This window comes from Rhineura floridana, chromosome 11 (assembly GCF_030035675.1).
Source record: "Rhineura floridana isolate rRhiFlo1 chromosome 11, rRhiFlo1.hap2, whole genome shotgun sequence".
NCBI classification, from domain to species: domain Eukaryota; kingdom Metazoa; phylum Chordata; class Lepidosauria; order Squamata; family Rhineuridae; genus Rhineura; species Rhineura floridana.
The window spans coordinates 50,894,669-50,915,559 of record NC_084490.1 but is presented as its reverse complement, the minus strand read 5'-3'; the positions used below and the strand labels follow the sequence as shown (position 1 = coordinate 50,915,559).

Sequence of the window (20,891 nt, the reverse complement as noted above, 5' to 3'; positions counted from 1 at the left end):
GAGCTAAACTGTCACAAACAATAGTAACACCTTAAATTCTGTTTACTCATCATCTCTTTTACTCACTGATCTGTCACGAGTGATATGTGAAAGCATGCTTTGGAAGTTTGACAAGATTAGCTAAGAATGGAGGATATAAATTACTGTGACTTCCAGCTCATTTAAAGGAAATCGAAACCAAAGACGTTTACAATCTGCCACAACAGGAAGTTAGAGATAATTGGTTTTTTATTCCTTCTGTGTGCAGCTGAAGCGTGGAAAGCACTGAGACTGTACGAAGAAGACACAGTTACTCAAAGCCAAGGAACCACCCTTTCCTGAAATATCTCCGTTTAAGTACAGGTGAAGTAAGAAGGGATCAAAGTTTGCAGTAAGAGATGGGTGGCGCGGCGGGCTTCTTTCTGAGCTGCTTGTTTGTTCATTCCGCTATTGAAGAAGGGAGATCTATGATTCTCAGTGGCGGGAATCTTAGTGATTTTAGTGACCGATGGGTGAAGCAGGAGCAAACAGAAGCAAATGATATGTTAATAGTTTTCTGATCACTGAATAATCTCAGACTCTGAAAGTGATTGTTCAAAGAGACTGCTGAAGAGGAAGCAAAAAAGGGGAAAGGGGGAGAATCCATTAGAAGAAGTTACGAGCGTTTGCAAGACAGGTCATGGGTAGCATGAAGTGTAAAATGAAGGAATTATTTCCTATTAAGATTCTTCACCTTAAAAAACTTTACCTTTTAGAAAAAATATTGTAAAATGTTCTTTATCACAGTGAGGACACATGAGACAGTGCTTCTGTGCAACACTCTTTCCATTTCATCCTCACAATAAGCCTGTGAGGTAGGTGAGGCTAAGAGTTTGTGACTGGCACAAGGGAACCCTGTGAGCTTCATGGCTGAGTGGGAATCTCAAATTCTTTTTGCTCAAAAATGAAAAAGAATGCCACACCTGGTCTTGCACTGAAGGTGGCATTGGCAGCCTAAGATAGCAGATGAAAGACCTACTTGTTTACAATTCATGAAACTTGAGTTCTTTGCATGGCTTAAGGTTAGCACTGGAGCAGAGCAGCCTTTAACAGCTATATGGCAGACAGATTAAATAGAGTATGCCTTTTATAATATATATAGAACTACAATTATGGGGAAAGCTTCACCTGTTGATATTCTATCTATTGGTTATTTTATTACTTGTGTGTGACCCCTGTTTTATTTTTGGCACTCCTCCCCACCTGCAAAAGAGGGTACATATTTGCATGTCACACAAAGAAAGAGGGGGGGGGAGCTCCAAATGCTGAGAAAAAATTATTACTTTGGAAAGCCCAACACATTTCAGCCTAGTATATTGAGCCTTCATCAAGGGCTATAAAGAAGACATTAGACTACATTATATGTATAAATAGACAATTGTTAATCACAATCTTTCTACAAGGATTTTAAGTTGTCTAGAAAGGCAGGTGCTTGATAAGGGACTCTCATTTGTTCCCAACATGACCTGTTCAAGTGAGATTAGACTTGTTTCATTTTTATGAAACAACAGATTGCGTCGACACCTCGGAGGGACTGTCTTAAAATTTACAGATTCCAAAGTCAGTTTCAGAACTCCTTCTAACTTTATGCCTCCTGGTGCAATAGACCCTGCCATACAAACTTTTGAGAGATTGGTTTCTCAAGATTTAAACAAGGTTGAGATATCATCTCCACATTTGTGGCATAACATGAATCGTAAAGAACAACATATTTTAAGGAAAGTAGCATGGGATTCCTCTATTGTTATCAAAGAGGCAGATAAAGGTGGTGCCATAGTTTCTCAAGACGCTAGTGATTATAAAAAAGAGATTCTACATCAACTGTCTGAAAGAACAGCATACCTGTTATTCCCAGTCCTACAGATGACATTGCCAAGGAAGTTAAGATCGTCCTTGAAGAAGGACTCAGTTTGGGTTATATCTCTAGTGGTGAACACAGATTCTTGTTAAATAAAAACCCTAGGGTACCAGTTTTTAATACTCTGCCCAAGATTCATAAAGGGATAACACCTTCTCCTGGCCGCCCCATTGTTTCAGGCTGCAATTCCATTTTGGAGTCTCTCTCATTGTTTCTAGATCATTTTCTGAAACCTTCCATACCTTCCATTCCATCCTATGTACAGAACTCCACTGATTTTATGAACAAATTACAGTCCATCAAGTTGAACTTCAGGATATCTTGGATATGAGGTGGATGTGAGATCCCTTTATACCAACATACCTCAGGAGCAAGTCGTAGATATAATAAATCTTAAACAGGAGAATGAACAAACACCTTCCTACTCACTTTCTTTGTGCAGTAGCTGAAATAGCTATGTGCAGGAATTATTTTAAATTGGATCATTCATCTTATTGGCAAACTAAAGGGTAGCCATGGGATGTCCCATGGCCCCTGAGATAGCCAATCTATATTTGGAGACTTTTGAAAGAGATATCATTTCATCTGATAGTCCTTTTGTGGTTCTTGAGATGCTGACCATTTTTTGTTTCCACATATTTGCATGTGACATAAAAGTGTATGCAAATTTACACTAATGTGTGTCATCTTTTTTGAGTGCAGCAGAGGGCCCAATCTGCATACAGTATACTGGGCCCAGAAAATCCTGTTGGCACCTCTGTCCAGGGCTAAATACAAATTGCAATTAAATGCTTTACAGCACAATCTTATGCATGTCTACTCAGAAGTCCTATTGAATCCCACTGAATTTACGTCCAGGAAAGTGTGTATAGGACTGCAGTCTTGTATATTAATCTGAGTCTTTGTTTTGTTGTTATTTGGGCAGCTTTTGTATCTACGTTTTATTTTATGTTTTATTTTTTCATATTTACTGTAAAACAGAAGATTTATGTAACTTTAAAGTTGACAATGAGGACATTGAACTCGTCAAGGATTAATCAAAGTCATTAACCAAAATGGAGACAATAGTCAAGAAATTAGAAGAAGATTAGGACTGAGGAGGGCAGCTATGAGAGAACTAGAAAATATCCTCAAATGCAAAGATGTATCACTAAACACTAAAGTCAGGATCATTCAGATCATGGTATTCCCGATCTCTATGTATGGATGTGAAAGTAGGACAGTGGAAAAAGCGGATAAGGGAAAAATCAACTCATTTGAAATGTGGTGTTGGAGGAGAGCTTTGCAGATGCCATGGACCGCAAAAAAGACAGTGGGTGTTAGAACAAATTAAACCAGAGCTATCATTAGAAGCTAAAATGATGACACTGAGGTTATCATACTTTGGATACACTATGAGAAGACATGATTCACTAGAAAAGACAATAATGCTGGGAAAAACAGAAGGCAGTAGAAAAAGAGGAAGACCAAACAAGAGATGGATTGATTAAGCCACAGACCTGAACTTAAAAGTTCTGAACAGGCTGATTTATAACACATGCTATTGGAGGTCGCTGATTCATAGGGTCACCATAAGTCGTAATTGACTTGAAGACACATAACAACAACAAGGCAAACATAATGTTATGGGGTGGCATACAAATGTCATTAATGAATTAATGAATGATTAATTCCATTAAGGCTGCAATCCAAATCCCTGATCCACCAGGGATGAGGGACTTTGGATCAGACAGAAGTGTTCCTCCACCAAGCTCTGACTCTGCTAGTCTCTACCAACACAGGGCACTTCAGTGCACTCACCTAAATGGCAGGCAAGCTGAAGCTGGTGGTATCTCTGTTGGCAGTAGCTAGTGCAAACTCTTAAAATGGGCCATTTCAGGGGAGGGGAGGGGGCAGAGCTGGACCACCAAAGGTTCTGCTGGATCCTGAGCGAGCCCTGGTGCCATCATGTGATGACAATGTGTAAGACTAGAATAACGTGCATATTCACATATATATTTATAAATCATATTCAGACTAATAATTATAGGGGTAAATCAAGGAGATTCAAGATTATCAAGACATAAACTGTAATGTCTAACACCATATTATAACTAAAAGCAGTTAGGAAATTTCAATAGAAGTAAATAGAGGCACATAGAGAATGCTTGCAATTTTTTAAAATATAAAGTGGATGAAGACAGATGACAATTTGACAAATGTCTATATGACTCTAAAGGCAGGCCATGGCATACTGTGTTAAGAGACCAAATTTGTTCATCCAGTCCAGAACACCAAGGCATTCTCATAGCAAGGCACACCTTGAAGGAGGCGGTGGTGGATCCACTCCTGAAAAAATCCCTGCATGGACTGTGAGGTACTTGACAGTTTCTTCCAGTCACCATACTCCTTTTTGGGGCAAGGTGCTGGAGAAGGCAGTGGGGGTTCATCCGCAGGCACTTTTGGAGAAAACCCATTATTTCTAGACCCTTACCAATCTGGTTTCAGGCCCAGTTTTGGCATGGAATTAGCCTTGTTCGATCTGACACATGCTTTTCTTTGGGGGAGAGTGACCCATGTTGCTCCTGCTGGATTTCTCAGTGGCTTTTGATACCATTGACTGTGGTATGCTCCTGAATCATCTCTGTGAATTGGGAGTTGGAGGCATTGTTCTATGGAGCCCCAACTTCTACATATGTGGCCAGTCTTGGATTATAGTATTGCTGGGGGGGAGGGGGGATGAAACTATGTGTCTGCACATTTTTTAAATTGCTTTCCAAGCTGGAAGGAATTATTATCTGGCAAAGGGGAAAGCATTCTCCAGTGCACAAGACACACTGCAGTTCATGAGAGTGTTTCTCTTCTTGTTTCTTCTTCCTGTAGGTCAAACTGCAAGTCGTGAATATATCCCAGAAATGTCGTTCCATAAGGCAACCAAATCTTTGGCCAAACAACTGGACCCAACAGGAGATTTGATCCCAGTTCAAAGCGTTATAGACCAAAATCATTTCAGGCCTCTTTGCCTGGTTCAAAGGAAAAGAAGGCGTTCGTGGTGGGAGACTTGCCCTTATCATAAAACCGAATACAGGCTATGTGATGTGTTGTTATCAGGAGACCATGCTGCAAAACTAGGTAATCTCCAGAATATTTGCCTACTTAGAAATCAGCATTACTGTGTTTAATGGGACTTACTCCCAGGGAAGTATGCAGAACAGGAGTGGGGGAACGTGGAGCCCTCCATATGCTGCTGGAGTACAATGTCTCCCTTCATCCCTGACCATTGATCATGCTGCCTGGAGCTGGGGAGAGCAGAATCCAAGAACCTCTTGAAGTCCACAGGTTCCTCACTCCTGGTGTTGAAGATTATAGCAGCATTCTCCTTCATATATTATTTACAAAGTGGTGTGCATGCCATGATTTGGCAGGAGTAATTCAGCTGCCTGAGCATGTTTTAAAAGTATGTTTCTAGTCCAGTTTTTTCAGTGATTGGTAGCAGGGTTTCAGTGTCTTGATCTTCCTATGACAAGAAAAACCTGGCTGACTTCTACAAAACAGCAAAGATCACAGAATAAGTTCTGCAGTAAACTTGCTGAATTTGCATAACCTATATGCGTCACAGAAGTCAGCTTTTATTGCACAATTTGGATTTCCTGGTACTCGTTTGTTTTTTAACTGAAGAATAAATGTGACCCAAATTATTTACTGCTAAGAAAATATTTTTCAGACCAAGCCTACCACACCAGTTTTTAATTTTTTGATCTTGGATTAGAAAGCACAGTGAGTCACTAGCTAGGGACTGGAACCTGAATGAAAGCTAATAAAGTCAGATTTCTTGTCTGCTCAGGGGTGGCTGAATAGTTGTCCCAATGATAAGGCTTCTCTGAAAGTACATAAAAAATGAGCTACTGTGAACTCTGAAATAAGGTCCACTTCACATTTGACACTGTCCATACACCAAGGGCACATAGGGTAGAGAAAACTACATAACTACATGTATATTATCATGTGTTCTGCAGAAGAGGGCCATCCTATCAGAAGATCGATTCCATATGATGTCGGCATCGGGGCTTCAGTGTGATGGTACCTCCCCTTTGGAACTCTCGTTGCATATCAGACAGGGGCCTTCTCTGTTGTCTTTTTGGCACCTGCTAAAGACATTCCTTTTTCAACAAGTCTTCTTAAATACTTGGTCCCAGTTGGTATCTGTCTTTGATTTCAATTGATTTTATGTATGTGTTGCTGTTTTAATTTTTAATAATTGTGTTATTTATATATACAGTTTTAACTTTTTATAATAACTTTTCTATATGTTGTAAATCATGTCAGGATACCTTATGGGAAGTGATTGGGGGGGGAGGTCCCTAAAAATATTTTTCCTTGTATGATGCACCACATCCTAGTGGTACTCTCCTATTTACCCTAAAGGAGGACAGGGCAAAGCACAAGTCATTCCAATACAAGTAGAAAGAAAGAAACAAAAGGCAGTAGAGACTATGGATGGGAAGGACATTCCAGTGGTAGTGCAAGGTGTGTGCAATGTTTGTTTTCTTGCCTGAGAACAACACGGCATACACATGCAACAGATGCAAGCTGCTGGCACTGTTGGAAGAAAAAGTGAGGGGTCTGGAACAGCAGGTAGCCACACTGAAGAGCATAAGAGAAGACAAAGAGTTCTTACATAGAACACTGGAACAACCAGAGGAGTACAGAAGGTGGAAGAACAACAACATGTTGAAGCAGAAGAGGAGACTGTTGTGGAGAGCAACGATACAGTGGAGGAAACTCTGTGGAAAAGGGTGACAGTTAGGAGCAAAAGAGCTAGAAGACACCCTTCACCAGTGGAACTATGGAACCGCTTCCAGGCACTTGAGGACAGCCTGCAGGGGGAGAATTACAGGAGACCCCACGAGACAGCGAGTGAGAGGCTACAGCTCAGTCAAGCAGAGGCAATGAAACCATGCTCCATGACAAGAAAAAGAGAAGAATAGCAGTAGTGGGAGACTTCCTACTGCATGGGATTGAAACCCCAGTATGCTGAGAAGATCCATGGACTTGCCAGCTACGCTATCTCCCTAGAGGATGGATTAGAGATGTGACTGAAGGGTTGCCATCACTCAAAAAGCCCACTGACAGATGTCCCTTCTCATTCATGTGGGAACAAATGATACTGCCAAGTGGAGCTACAAAGAAATCACGTCAGGCTTTGAAGCTCAAGGACTTTGGAATCCAGATAGTTTTCTCAGCCATCCGGTACTTAGAAGACGAGTGGAAAGGGAAAGGAAAATACTCCAGGTGAATGACTGGCTATGAAGGTGGTGCCGATGCAAGATAGTTGGATTTTAGGACCATGGGCTATGCTTCCTGGAAGATGGACTGTTGGCAAGTGATGGGTTGCAAGGACTCACAGGACTGGGAAGAATGTGTTTGGCCACAGCATGGAGATATGCTTTAAACTGAATCCTAAGGGAGAGGGAGATATAAACTTGGCGGTAATGACTAACAAAGGCTTCTGCACAGTAAGAGGAACTGAGGGAATGGCTCTAATGGGGCCCAGTAATAATCTTCATAAAAATGTAGGAAGGAAGCTATGCTGTAAATCACATGGTCTTTGATGTCTGTATACTTATGCCCAGAGAATGGGAAACAAACAGGACAAACTTGAACTCTTAATACAGGAGAGTAAATATGACCTGATTTGGTGGGATGACTCCCATGACTGGAATACAGCAATTGAAGGATATAACTTATTCAAAAATAACAGAAGGAATAGAAAGGGAGGTGGAGTCATGCTGTATGTTAAAAATATATATCCCTGCACAGAAATACAGGAGGATGAGCTTGGTAGCTCCACCAAGAGTATCTGGATTAAAATAAATGGGGCAAGGAATAAAAGGAACATGGTGAATTGAATCTACTATCGACCACACAATCAAGGAGAAGATAAGGGTGAAACTTTTGCAAAGTATATTGCCAATGTTTCGAGGAGGCATGTTGTAGTAGTAATGGAGGACTTCAATTACCCCGATATCTGTTGGGAGACAAATTCTGCCAAACACGGCTCCTCCAAGAAATTCCTGACTTGTGTTGGATATAACTTTCTCCTACAGAAAGTGGAGAAAGCAACTAGAGCAGTGGTTCTTAACCTGGGGTACCCGCACCCTGGGGATGCAAGACACTTTTTCTAGGGATGCGAGGCATTGTTCAAGAGAACAACCAAAGATTTTAGAAAACTGTCATTTATCTTAGCTAGATTAGGCTAAAACGCACATTAAAATTAAAATAAATTAAAATAAAAAATGAATGGTATTTTTTCAGGGGGTGTGAGAGCATATTTTGGAAATCCAAGGGGTGCTGGCAATGGAAAAGGTTAAGAACCACTAAACTAGAGGATCAGCTATCTTTGACTTGATTCTAACCAATAGAGATGACTTGGTGGATGAAATGGCAGTTACAGGAACTCTGGAGGAAAGCGACCATGCTATACTTGAGTTCTTGATTTTAAAGGAAGCAAAAGCTGAGAGTAGCCATACAAGTACCCTGGACTTCAGGAAAGCCGATTTCAGTAAACTCAGAATCGTGATGAGTAAGGTTTCATGGCAAGCGACTCTAATGAGAAAAGGATGACGAAGAAAAAGCAGAAGTACTCAATTTTACTTTGGCTCAGTCTGCTCCCAAATGAGGGTCTATGGCCCTCCTAGCAAACGTGAAGTTAAAGGGGCAGGATTGCAGCTTGAGATTGATAAACAAATGGTCAAGGAATACCTGATCATTTTGAATGAGTTCAAATCTCCAGGCCCAATGAACTGCATCCTGGAGTATTTAAGGAACTGGATGAAGAACTTTTGGAACCACTGTTTACTTTCTTTATGAAATCGTGGAGGATGGGTAAAGTGCTGGATGATGGGAGGAGAGCTAATGTTGTCCCTGTCTTCATAAAGGGCAAAAACGAGGAACCTGGGAACTACAGATCAGTCAGCCTGACAGCGATCCCTAGGAAAATTCTGGAGGAGATTATAAAGCGGTCATTCTGTAAGCACCTTGAAAATAATACAGTGATTACTAGAAGCCAACATAGATTTATCAAGAACAAATCTTGCCAGACTAATCTTATCTCAGTTTTTGATTGAGAAACCTCCCTTGTAGACTATGGGAATGCTGTGGACATAATATATTGTAACTTCAGCAAAGCTTTGCACAAAGTGCCCCATGATATTCTGATCAGGAAGCTAGCTAAATGTGGGCTGGATGGAACAACTATTAGGTGGATTCACAGTTGGCTACAGAATCGTACTGGAAGAGTGTTTATCAATGGTTCCTTCTCAAACTGGGGAGAGGGAACAAGTGGGGCACCGTAAGGCTCAGTCCTGGGCCCAGTACTCTCCAACATTTTTATTAATAACTTGGATGAGGAGGTGCAGGGAATGCTTATCAAATTTGCAGATGCTACAAAATTGGGAGGGACAGCTAATAGAAAAAAATCAATGTGATCTTGATAGGCTGAAATATTGGGCTGAAAATAACAGAATGAAATTTAACAGGGATAGGTGCAAAGTTCTACACCTAGGAAAAAGAAACCAAATGCACAGTTATAAGGGGGGATACTTGGCTCAGCAATCCTACATGCAAAAAGGATCTTGGGATTGTTGTTGATCACAAGCTGAATATGAGCCAACAGTGTGATGTGGCTGCAAAAAAAGGCAAATGCTATTTTAGGCTGCATTAACAGAAGTATAGTTTCCAAATCGCATGAAGTATTGGTTCCCCTCTATTTGCCACTAGGTAGGCCTCATCTTGAGTACTATGTCCAGTTCTGGACACCACACTTTAAGAAGGATGCAGACAATCTGGAACCAGTTCAGAGGAGGGCAACAAGAATGATCAGGGAACTAGAAACAAAGCCCTATGAGGAGACACTGAAAGAACTGGGCATATTTAACCTTGAGAAGAGAAGCCCGAGGGAAGATATGATAGCACTTTTCAAGTACTTGAAAGGTTGCCACACAACCGTCCCAGAATGCAGGACACAGAATAATGGGCTAAACGTGCAGGAATCTAGATTTCAACTGAACATCAGGAAAAACTAACTGTTAGAGTGGTACGACAGTGGAACCAATTACCTAGGGAGGTGGTGGTACACTGGAGGTATTCAAGAGGCAGCTGGACAGCCATCTGTCAGGTATGCTTTAATTTGAATTCCTGCATTGAGCAGGGGGTTGGACTCAATGGGCTTATAGGCCCCTTCCAACTCCATGATTCTAATAATAATACTGTATGAAGATCATTGTTTTGCACAGCATCCATGAATTTGGAAGCCACAATTGCCATTTCTTATAAAGCAGCAAACATGATTGCCACTGTTTGTGCAAGTACCAGAGTGCAGTATTTGTTCCTTGCTTTCTGGCCCAAGTACCCTCTAAAAACAAACCATTTTTCCTATAAGCGTAAAGGTATAAAGTATGCATGTAGCAAACCTGTTTTATATATTTACAAACTATTTTCCCTAAATATTCAAAGCAGCTTTCAAATAAAGTAGTGTGGGCTGCCTCCCCTTTTTCTGCCTCTGTATTAACTTGAAGTGAGGTGGGATATGGTGACCCTTTCGATTCTGTGCTATTTCTGTGTTATATGGTTATGGCCAGTTCTTTTCCTGGTTTCTGCTGGCTCTAGCATGGATTTGTATTTTAATGTTACATTTAAATGGCTTTGTATATAAGTGTGTGTTTTTGGCTAAACTATGGGCTGTTGTTTTATTATCCTGTTGTTAATTGATATATTGTAGGTGTTGCCAACATTGTAGACCTGTTAGCGCATTTGAGTGCTGTGAGTGCAACCCCCTCTAGTAACTTTCCTCCTCCTCCTGCTCCTCTGGATCAGCCAGAGACAAAGGGTGCAGTGGGGGGGGGGTTCAGAGGCATTGTGGGTGCCAGGGGAAGACCTCAAGCACATTATTGTGCTCATGGGCAACTCGTGATATATTGTTTATGGCTTTTATATTGATTAACAGAATCATCAGATGATGGGTCATATTATTTGTCTTTTGCTGTGGTACTTATTTTTGCATGATGCTAGCTGCTCTGGACTTTCTTTTATGAGGGAGCAGAGCTTAAATGAATGAAAGATGAATACAGAGGCTTGGATCCTAAGATAACTTGAAAATGTTCATGAAAGTTAAGGACGCTTCAAACACAAGCCCAATTTATAGAATTCCTTTCTCTGATAAGCATCTGCTCTTTTTATCATTTCAGAGAAAAGCTAAAATCTATATGTTCACCAAGACTTTTAAAAACATTTAAGTGGCTTTTTAATATTTTCCTGCTGCTGTTTTTAAGTTTTGAATTTTAATTACCTTGGTTTCAATCTAAATTGTTCACACTTGGATCCCATTGAAATCAATGTGAAGTTAGTCATGTCCTATTGATTTCAATAGGTCCTAAGTGTGCCTTAATGTAGTCTGGATCCAGTTTTGACTTGGACATTAAAGAAACTCATGAATTATAAATTTCCAATCTCCTCCTCCCCCATAACCCTCCCCCAACCTTCTCAATGGTCTTATTTGTATTCTTGTTGTATTGTTTTCCATAAATAATCTTGTTTTAAAATACCACTTATTGGACATCTGCAGGTCATAGATTAATGCATACAGAGGGTCTCTGGTTCCAAACCAGAATCTTAGTTAGATTTGGTAAACTCTTCTGTTTTAAACATTGGACAATAATGAGCTAGATGAACCAGTAATATTTCTAAGTGTAAGGCATGTCTTATGATCTTCTTTGCTCTGAGCTTTTTCCTGCCCCTCATTAAGATGGATGATCTGCTCCTCCAATTGCATTTGTTGTTCTAGTGTTCCTTTCACTGTCACAAATCTTTCATCCCCAGATGTCCAAGATTCAGGTCCTATCACAGTTGTGAACCAGGTAGATGGAACAGTGGAGGGGGATTTTGGCGGACAGGTTGATGACCTAACAACAGTAGAAGTGAAGGGCGCTACCACCATGTCTCATGCAAGGTCTGTGAAGGTGAAAAAGATACATGTTTGCCCTCAACTCATCGATTCTGTAACAAGAGAAGGGTAAGGCTGGGAAAAAACAAGAGTTATAGATACCGACTTTGTATACACAACCAAAGTTAACATCTCTCATCACTGCTTTCATTCATGGATGCTGATTCCAAAGTCAACTATAGTTGATTTCCTGATCCAAGAACAGAAATCCTTAACAACTTCTTCCTAAACACCATTTAGCTAAAGAATATAGTCCAGAAGCCCCACACAAACATGGCACAAACCACAAAATGGAGGGGAATTCAAACAAACTGTTGTACATAGTAAAAAGATTGTGAATGAAGCTATATTTATTTATTGGACTTTTAGTAATGCCTTATAGATTGCGTCACTATTTTATGCATTCTGCTGTATTGGATAATGGATGTATATTTTCTACTTTAGGAAAATCAACTTGAAACATGAATTCATTAAACAATCAAGGATGATTCGAAGGGACCTGTATGTGATCACTGAGGCAGTAGAGGCTGTGGAAGAGGCAGAGTTTGGGGAATCTAACAAAGCAGAAGGAAGCATGTTTTACAAAACGTGTATCAGTTTGAAGCTGAAGGTCAGCTCTGAGTTGTAGCCTTCCATGAAATAGGAGAGAAAAAAAACATCTCCTTCCACTGATACTTTGTTCCTTGTAGTTGATCCAAGTTTTTCCTTTCCTGTTTTAGGGTGCCAGAGGCAGTAAGAAAGCAATCATCATCCCAAAGTCCTGCATCCTGGCATTCAGAGCCAAGCAACTGCTAATAAAAGAAAGAGAAGCACGTAAGATACTTTTTATTCAAGACCTATACCACTATGAATAGTTGACGCTGAGGTGAGACTTTGATAATGCCCTGTCCTTCCAGCCAAACTAGAAGTCCCCACCCATGGTGATTAGATCCAGCATCTGCCTGGCAATAGCTGGGAAATGGGATAATGGACACTTGGTCTGATAGAACAGAGTTCTTAACGTACGTGCAGGACCTGGGAGTGTTTTCAAGGAAGGCAGATATTGATGCAACCATTTTCATAGCTTAACTGAGGCTTCCCTCAGCAGGGCCTAAGGATTACTAGAGTCGCACCCTAAAGCAAAAATGCCAAGAATTTTAAGAGGAAAGTGGTTTGGCCTGAAGCCTCATATTGGACAGATCTTTGGATTATGCCCTCTATCTTTGTCACTGAGGGTTCCGCAGACAGGCTTTGGTGCCTGTTTAGACTCTGAAAATATGTAAGCTGCTCCTCTTAGACTCATAGCTTAGTAACACTCTCCTTTCCAGAAAGATATTTTGGCAGAAAGATCTATCTTGGATTCCAAGATTTGGCAGAGTCAAGGACTTTCTGGGCAGGTGATCCTGGGTCAGAGTATGAGTTATTAACAGATGGGTCTGGAAGTTAGTTCTCAACGCAACATCGAGTTCTACCTAAACACTGGCATAATTTAGATTCAGTGGACTCAAATGGGCAAACATGGGCTTGGATCCTACGATAAGATAACTTGTGGAAGAAATGTTTTTAATCCTCTCCTCTCCCTACAGCCCGTGCCCCAACTCACATTTTTCAGATGAGCCCCTGTCAGCCCCCCACCTGCGGTCTGGTCTCATAATGGATCTCTCACACTGGCCCCAGCACAGGTCTCTCACGATCCCACTACTAGGCGCTACCACCTGACACTCTGTAACGCAATACTGCCCTGAGACTGTGCCTTAGTCTCCTCCACAACCCCCCTGTATCTTTCTGCCTTTAAAGATTACAGCCCTGGGCTGCTTTGGATACCTGCTGCTGTTACACTATCCCTTCACCGCTGCCACCATTGATACTGTTCCCAGCTTTGGTATTTGCTCTGCCCATCCTTCAGGTCTGTAATATCCCAGCCAAGGATCAGGCATGTTGTTAAACCAAAACTATTTATTTATTAACACAAGGAATAAACAAGATTACTTTAAGTTCAGTCAACATGTGTGTGGTTACATATAATAGTTTTCTCTTTATATATCTTAGTCCTAAAACCTGCCTCACTACCCACCTAAACACAAATCCACCCCTCCAAAACCAACAACCAACCAAGCACTCTCCAACTGTCATCCTCTCATTTATACCTTCAACCACCCAGACACTCAGCCAATCACAACTCAGCATTCTTCAACATTCCAACACATGTACTCCCCCCTCCCAACTCTCTCTACTTACTATATTTACACTACAAAACCTGCACTTACCATAAATACTGTACAAATATAAAAGGGCATCACAGCCACCCCCTGCCCCCCACCTTCCAGAGCACAGGGAGTGGAGGAGATGGAAATTTCTTTCTGTGAACTTCCTTATTTTAGGATCCAATGCAATTTAATCCCTTTGTTTTCAATGGCTCTGTGCCAGAGCTGTGCCACCTTTACAGCTGATGAGTGGTTCTTGGGCGTTTCCCCTTGCCCCTTCTCCTCATTCCAGCCAATCACGTATCTGCACTTTTGTGCATGTGCGAGAATAAGCCCGGGAAAATTGAACCAATCATTGCAATGGTGGGGTGTTGGGGTGGGTGGGTCTGCAACTACTGCGCAGATGCATTTTATTTTTTGCCAGCCTGCAAACTGGGCAGCTGCTCTAGGTGAGATCTGCAATGCACAGCAAGCGAGAAAGGGGCTGCTGGTCAGTTTCACGCCTGCCTCATTTCACCTCAGGAAGGAAAGGGAGAAGGAGGCATGTGTGACACATGAGTGCAATTGTCAGCTTGTGTATCTCCTTAGAGACTGGAGAACCACAGAGAATGAAATTGACAAAGCTTTCCCAAGGAAGGCGTGAAACCGACCAGCAGCCCCTTTCTTGTTTGTATTTGCGATATTACGCTTAAACGAATGTATGCTTTTCTGCCTTTATGGATACAGTATTTAAGGAGATACACATGCTGGCAATTGCACTTATTTCTCCAAAAAAGCAAGAAACATGTCACCCCCCTTCCTTCTCCCTTTCCTTCCAACAGGGAAATGATTTGAAACAAAACCCCCAGCCAATAGAATGAAATTGACAAAGCTTTCCCAGCAGCCCCTTTCTTGTTTGTATTTGCGATATTACACTTAAACGAATGTATGCTTTTCTGCCTTTATGGATATTTAAGGAGATACACACGCTGGCAATTGCACTTATTTCTCCAAAAAAGCAAGAAACGTGTCACCCCCCCTCCTTCTCCCTTTCCTTCCCCCAGTGAAATGATTTGAAGCAAAACCCCCAGCCAATAGAATGAAATTGACAAAGCTTTCCTGAGGCAGGCTGAAACCGACCACCCCCCTCCTTCTCCCTTTCCTTCCATGGCGAGAACTCCTTTACAGCCATATTGTGCTTCGTTGCAAAGGGGGAGAGGAGCATACGTCATTTTTTTGCTGACCAATTGGTTGATAGGAGGAGGTTTTAGAGGCGGAGCTTGCAAAAACCAAAAAGAATGTAGGGGTCTTACCGCTGCATGTGCGGGTGCAAAAAAGAGTTTTTTTTAATTGGGAAAGAGCAAACTAAAAGGCAAAGTGAGGACTATCAGATGACAAACCAAATATGGAAACCATGGATTATCCCTCTCCGTTTGGATAAGCCCTAGATCTCTGCTTCAGTAATGCTCTCTCAATCCTGTTTTTTTTTTTAAAAAAAACCACACACAAAGTGAATGAGTTGCTGAAACTCACATTTAGCAGGCATTAGCTCCACAGAATACAGTGGGATTTACTTACTTCTGAATAAGATGAAGAAGATTGTATTAGTAACCACCAGTGCTTTGGAAAATTCATTGTAAAAAGGAACAAAATAGTTAAAGTTCATCCAAATGCACTTTTAGTTCATAATAATTTCTGCCTGCCACACAGCTGTTTAAAAGCACAAGAGTGCTACTGTCCCCCAATGCCAACCCTAAACCTTACAAAGAACTCTAGTGAAGAGTAAAAAGAAAATAAAACACACATTTGGGCAATTTGATAATATATTTTTAAATTAAAGCTTATTTAAAATGAGCATCTGTATTTGTATAAATGTAATGGTTAGGATGTTGAACAAGGGCCTGGAAGACCAGGGTTCAATTCAATAAACACAATGGGGCTTACTTCTAAATAAAAATAATAGGATTGAGTTACTACAGCTAAATCATACCTCCTCCTACACATGCCCTACTAATTGGATTGCCAATCCTAGGATATCTGTGTTATCAACTCCTCTCCTGCTCTCTTCTCCCCCGGTCCCCATCATGAAAGACACAGTCCTGGGTTCAGAAAGAAAAGAAACATCTGGTCTTCTTCAAAGTACTCCTAAGCTTTTTGTTTTAATTAAAATAATTCTGTTCTTGCTCTTATACCTATGGGGTTAAGTATTTTACAGAAGCCCATATCAAATTTTCAGATACTTTAAATAAATAAAAAGGAATAAAAAAGTCCAGCCCAGTCCATTCTTTAGGCAGTTTGCCACCAAGAATCTCCTCTTTCCCCACCCTGACAATAAAAAAGGCTAGTTTGGCCCATGAAGAAACCAGATTTACCCCCACCCCCTTACGATGCCAGCCAAAGCTTTTTAGGGACAGTTCATCACCAAGGAGAATCTCCTCTCCCTTCCCAACCCCCTACAATAATTAGGGCCTAGTGTGGCCTATGAAGAAACCGAACCAGCTTTTAGAATAGTTTACCATCTAACTAATATGTCTCTGTATATCTGAGCATGCTCGAAACCAATGTATGATTCTGATATAGGCTAAGACTACCAAGTGGGCTGCTCTTGAAGCAGTCTAGACTCCTCGCTGATTTGCTGTAGTGGCTGTGTTAGAGAGACCTCTTAGGAACAGATGGAGTAGAAGCCTTCTAAGAGGGCTGGCAAGCAGACAGACAAAATGGAGGGACTTCTTTGCTACTTTTGGATAAGGATTGGCTGAGTGGTGCAGAGAGCTGATAGGTCAGGGAACAGTAGTTTGACAGAAATGTTTGCAGAGCTTCTCTGAGATCACATAGAAGTATAACAAGAATGTGTGGAACAAGAAAGTGTGTGGCTTTGAGATTTTTTGGGGGGGAATTCAAAATTGCTCAACATTCTCATTGGGAGGGCTGTGCCCCAGTAGCCCCAATGGACCAGCCTCCACTGGAGGTGGAGTTGCCCATTGGAAGGGAAGAAGAAGCTCAAACAGGAAAGGAAAACAAAACTATAAAAGAGACATGAGGTGGATGTTATGAGTATGGCATAGTAGCTGGGATGCAGCTCCCAATTTCTGCTTTTCCCCCCAGAAGGAATCTCTTATTCTCTAGTGGCGTTTCTTACCCCCTGCCACCAGGACCAGAGATGCTGTTGTGTGTAATTGGGGTGTGTGGGGCATGAGGTCAGGATATGTCACAAGGTATAAAATGCTAAACAAATCCTACACATCTACTCAGAAGGAAGCCCCACTGAGTAATTTCCTTCCCAAATATAAATATTACTGGTAAGAGAGTCTCCAATGCAAATTACAAATGTGAATCTTCCAATAATTATCTTTATATAAGCCTTTTGCTGTTTCCCCCCAGATATCTCCTACTATCACAATGACAAAACAGGAACTTTTGGTAAGTACATTTTAGGAGTTTCATTTGTTATGCACGTTAGACAGAGCAACAGAGATGGCTTGAGAGTGTTGTTACAACTCTCAAAGCACACACACTTTTTTCCTGAACTGAGATGATGCTTGAGAAAGGGTAAAATCCTTTAGTTTTTTTTTTTACTTGATTCATCTTGAATCAGGGTGTAACTAGTTGTAATAGGTAATTTTTATTTTTTTTTGTATTTGATTTCTATTTCATATATTGCTTTGAGATTCTTTTGACAATAAAGTGTTTTAAGAAGTTTTCTAGATAAAATGTGTTGCCTATTCCTGACAACAGTAATAACAGAAGTGCATAGCATGGGCAGCAGTGGCAGAAACTTGCCACCTTCAGCTCTTTGAAAGTTGTCTTCTCCCCAAACCATTAAAATACATTCTTAAATGATATGCCTGGTGATGACAGAGAATTCCACCATCTAGTAGGGTTGGGAAGAGGGGAGTTTTTAACTGCATTGGTATGAAACCTTGATTTTCCTGAAAGGTGGAGGAATTGGGAGAATCGGAAGGGAAAGGAAAAAATGTGGATGCTAATATTACAAAGTTTGTATCAGTTGGGTTTGTTCTGCATCCCCAGCATAATATAGCATCTGTAAAAGATCTCTATATGTACTTTCTCATTCATCTGCATGCAATAAAATATACTCCTGTATATAACAGGAATTGCAGTGCAATCCTAAGGCCCACTGATTTCTATGGAGTTTATTCATGTGAGTGTGCAAAATAGTGCAATCTTTCTGTGTTTCATTCTACTGAAAATGTTTTGTTTACAAATTTTTATGCCACCTGTAATTAAGGTAAAAATCTTAAGGCAATCCACAAAATAAAACCATGAAAAGTAGTACATGCACACACGCAACTAAAACAGGATTAAAATAACATTCCAAATAAAAATAAAAATATCAGTAACAGTTAAAACTGCAAATATTTGTCATACAACTTTGTAGAACAAGGATTTGCAACATGCAGCCCCTGGTACTGCTTAGGGATGGGGAAGAAATTCAAGCGAATTCACATTTAAAGGCAAATTATGAAATTCACACTTTATGAAACAATAAGAGAACTGAAACACAGCCATCCTTTGAAATTCACACTTACCCAAGTTCTGTGATGCAGTTCTCCACCAATGGTTACAAAAATGCATATATTTAGGGAAAGTGTGCATAAAAATGAATATATTCAGGAAAATTGCTTGCAAAAATGTGTACATTAGTCAAAACCGCATACAAAGATATTTTTATTATAAGAAATTTGCACTAAAATGCTGAAGAATTTTCAGGAGGATTTGTTTTTTAACAGATCACAAATTGCTGTGAAAATGTAGTGAACTAAATTTAAGATTGGAAAAAAATAAAAGAAAAGAGAAACTGAAACTGACAGATCCATTCATCCCTAGTGGACTACATTTTTCTCATCATCACTGGCTATTGGTCAGGCTGGCTGAGGCTGATGGGCATTGGAATCCAGTAACGTCTGGAGACCCTTAGGTTTAGCACCCCATGCTATAAGGTGGCACAAGACTCTGTTATCTAAAATGACTTTCTATCCAAGTTAGATTATAGCCTATGAAAAACATTTGGGAGCTTCAGTTGCTTCAACACATAGCAGTCACATTATTGATGAAAACTGACTGATTTGATCATATTTTGTACTGATTTGATCGTAAAAGATTTGCACTGGTTACATCTTTGTTTCCAGATGAATATGTACTTGCTAGCGCTGTCCCTGTTGTAAAAGAACAAGATGCAGCTGATGAAAAATGTAAGTAGATTTTATGATGCAATAAAGCAAGCACTGATCTCAGGCTCAGTGCAAGACAGAACACTAATGTTGCTTCAGAAGCATCAAACTGAGACTGAGCCCTGTATAGCAGCAGTTGCATCTTCATTGCTAGCCCTCACTGGAAGGTACCTTTCCAGTTAAAGGACCCCAGCCCCCTCCATCAGTCTTCTACTCCAGCGGAGCAGCAGAGGCTCTGGTTTTATTGGGGACTCTACAACAGAGCCCTCCAAGTCTGAGGTTCACAAGTTTACATCCACAGGCTGGAGGTACACTGGCTGCACAGGGTACTCTGTCCTCATTCTTATACCCTGAAGATGAGAAATCTGACTCCAGAGTCATGATAGCAGGTTGAAGTTAAATGTGGGACCTGGGATGGAAAAGCTGGAAGACTACTGTTTTATTTATTTATTATTTGATTTACATCCTGTCCTTCCTCCCAGCAGGAGCCCAGGGCAGCAAACAAAAGCACTAAAAACACTTTAAAACATCATAGAAACAGACTTTAAAATACATTAAAACAAAACTTTAAAAACATTTTAAAAAAAAGAAGCTTTGAAGACATCTTTTAAAAAAAGGTTTAAAAAACATATTAAAAAGCAATTCCAACACAGAAGCAGACTGGGATAAGGTCTCAACTTAAAAGGCTTGTTGAAAGAGGAAGGTCTTAAGTAGGCACCGAAAAGATAACAGAGATGGCGCCTGTCTAATATTTAAGGGTAGGGAGTTCCACAGGGTAGGTGCCGCCACACCAAAGGTCTGTTTCCTAAATTTTGCCTGGTCCTAAGCTGTATAGCGCTTTGTACACCAAAAGTAGAACCTTAAACTTGGCTTGGTAGCAAATGGGCAGCCAGTGCAATTATTTCAGCAGTGGGGTGACATGTTGGCGATACCCTGTCCCAGTGGGCAGTCTAGCCACCACATTTTGCACCAGCTGCAACTTCCGGACCAACCTCAAGGGCAGCCCCACATACAGTGCATTACAGTAATCCAGCCTGGAAGTTACCAGTGCGTGGACAACAGTGATAGGCTATCCCAGTCCAGAAATGGCCACAGCTGTCTTACTAGCCAAACCTGGTAAAAGGCACTTCTAGCCACTGAGGTCACCTGGGCCTCTAGTGACAAAGATGGATCTAGGAGCACTCCCATACTACAGACCTGCTCTTTCAGAGGGAGTACAATCTTATCCAAAGCAGGCAAATGACCAATTATCTGAACTCGGGAACGACCAACTGACAGTGCCTCCATCTTGCTAGGATTCAGACTCAGTTTATTGGCCCTCATCTAGCCCACCACCGAGTCCAGGCAGTGGTCCAGGGCTTGCATGGCCTCTCCCGATTCAGATGTTACAGAGAAATAGAGCTGGGTATCATCAGTGTACTGCTGACACCTTGCCCCAAATCTCCTGATGACCACTCCCAAGGGCTTTATATAGATGTTAAACAGCATGGGGGACAAGATGGTACCTTGCGGCACCCCACAGCACAACTGCCAGGGGGGCGAAAGACAATCACCCAATGCTATTCTCTGAGAACGACCTTGGAGATAGGATCGGAACCACTGCAAAACATCTGATACCCATCTCACCAAGTCAGCCCAGAAGGATACCATGGTCAATGATATCAAAAGTCGCTGAGAGATCA

At 41.1% G+C, this 20,891-nt stretch overlaps 1 protein-coding gene across 3 annotated transcripts in view; it reads left to right on the top strand.

Annotated features, from left to right (window-relative positions):
- GSDMA (gasdermin A) overlaps positions 1–20,891 on the top strand; it is a 34,390-nt gene that overhangs the window by 717 nt on the left and 12,782 nt on the right. The window contains exons 2-8 of one of the 3 annotated variants that reach the window (XM_061591110.1): positions 248–342; positions 4,739–4,987; positions 11,732–11,924; positions 12,300–12,465; positions 12,575–12,668; positions 17,399–17,437; positions 19,168–19,230. In XM_061591110.1, the coding sequence (XP_061447094.1) occupies positions 4,771–4,987; positions 11,732–11,924; positions 12,300–12,465; positions 12,575–12,668; positions 17,399–17,437; positions 19,168–19,230 (772 nt within the window). In that variant the 5' untranslated portion in view covers positions 248–342; positions 4,739–4,770. Of the gene's footprint in view, positions 1–247; positions 343–4,165; positions 4,233–4,738; positions 4,988–11,731; positions 11,925–12,299; positions 12,466–12,574; positions 12,669–17,398; positions 17,438–19,167; positions 19,231–20,891 lie in introns of those variants that run through there. The other 2 variants (XM_061591111.1, XM_061591112.1) reach the window with 2 other exon arrangements.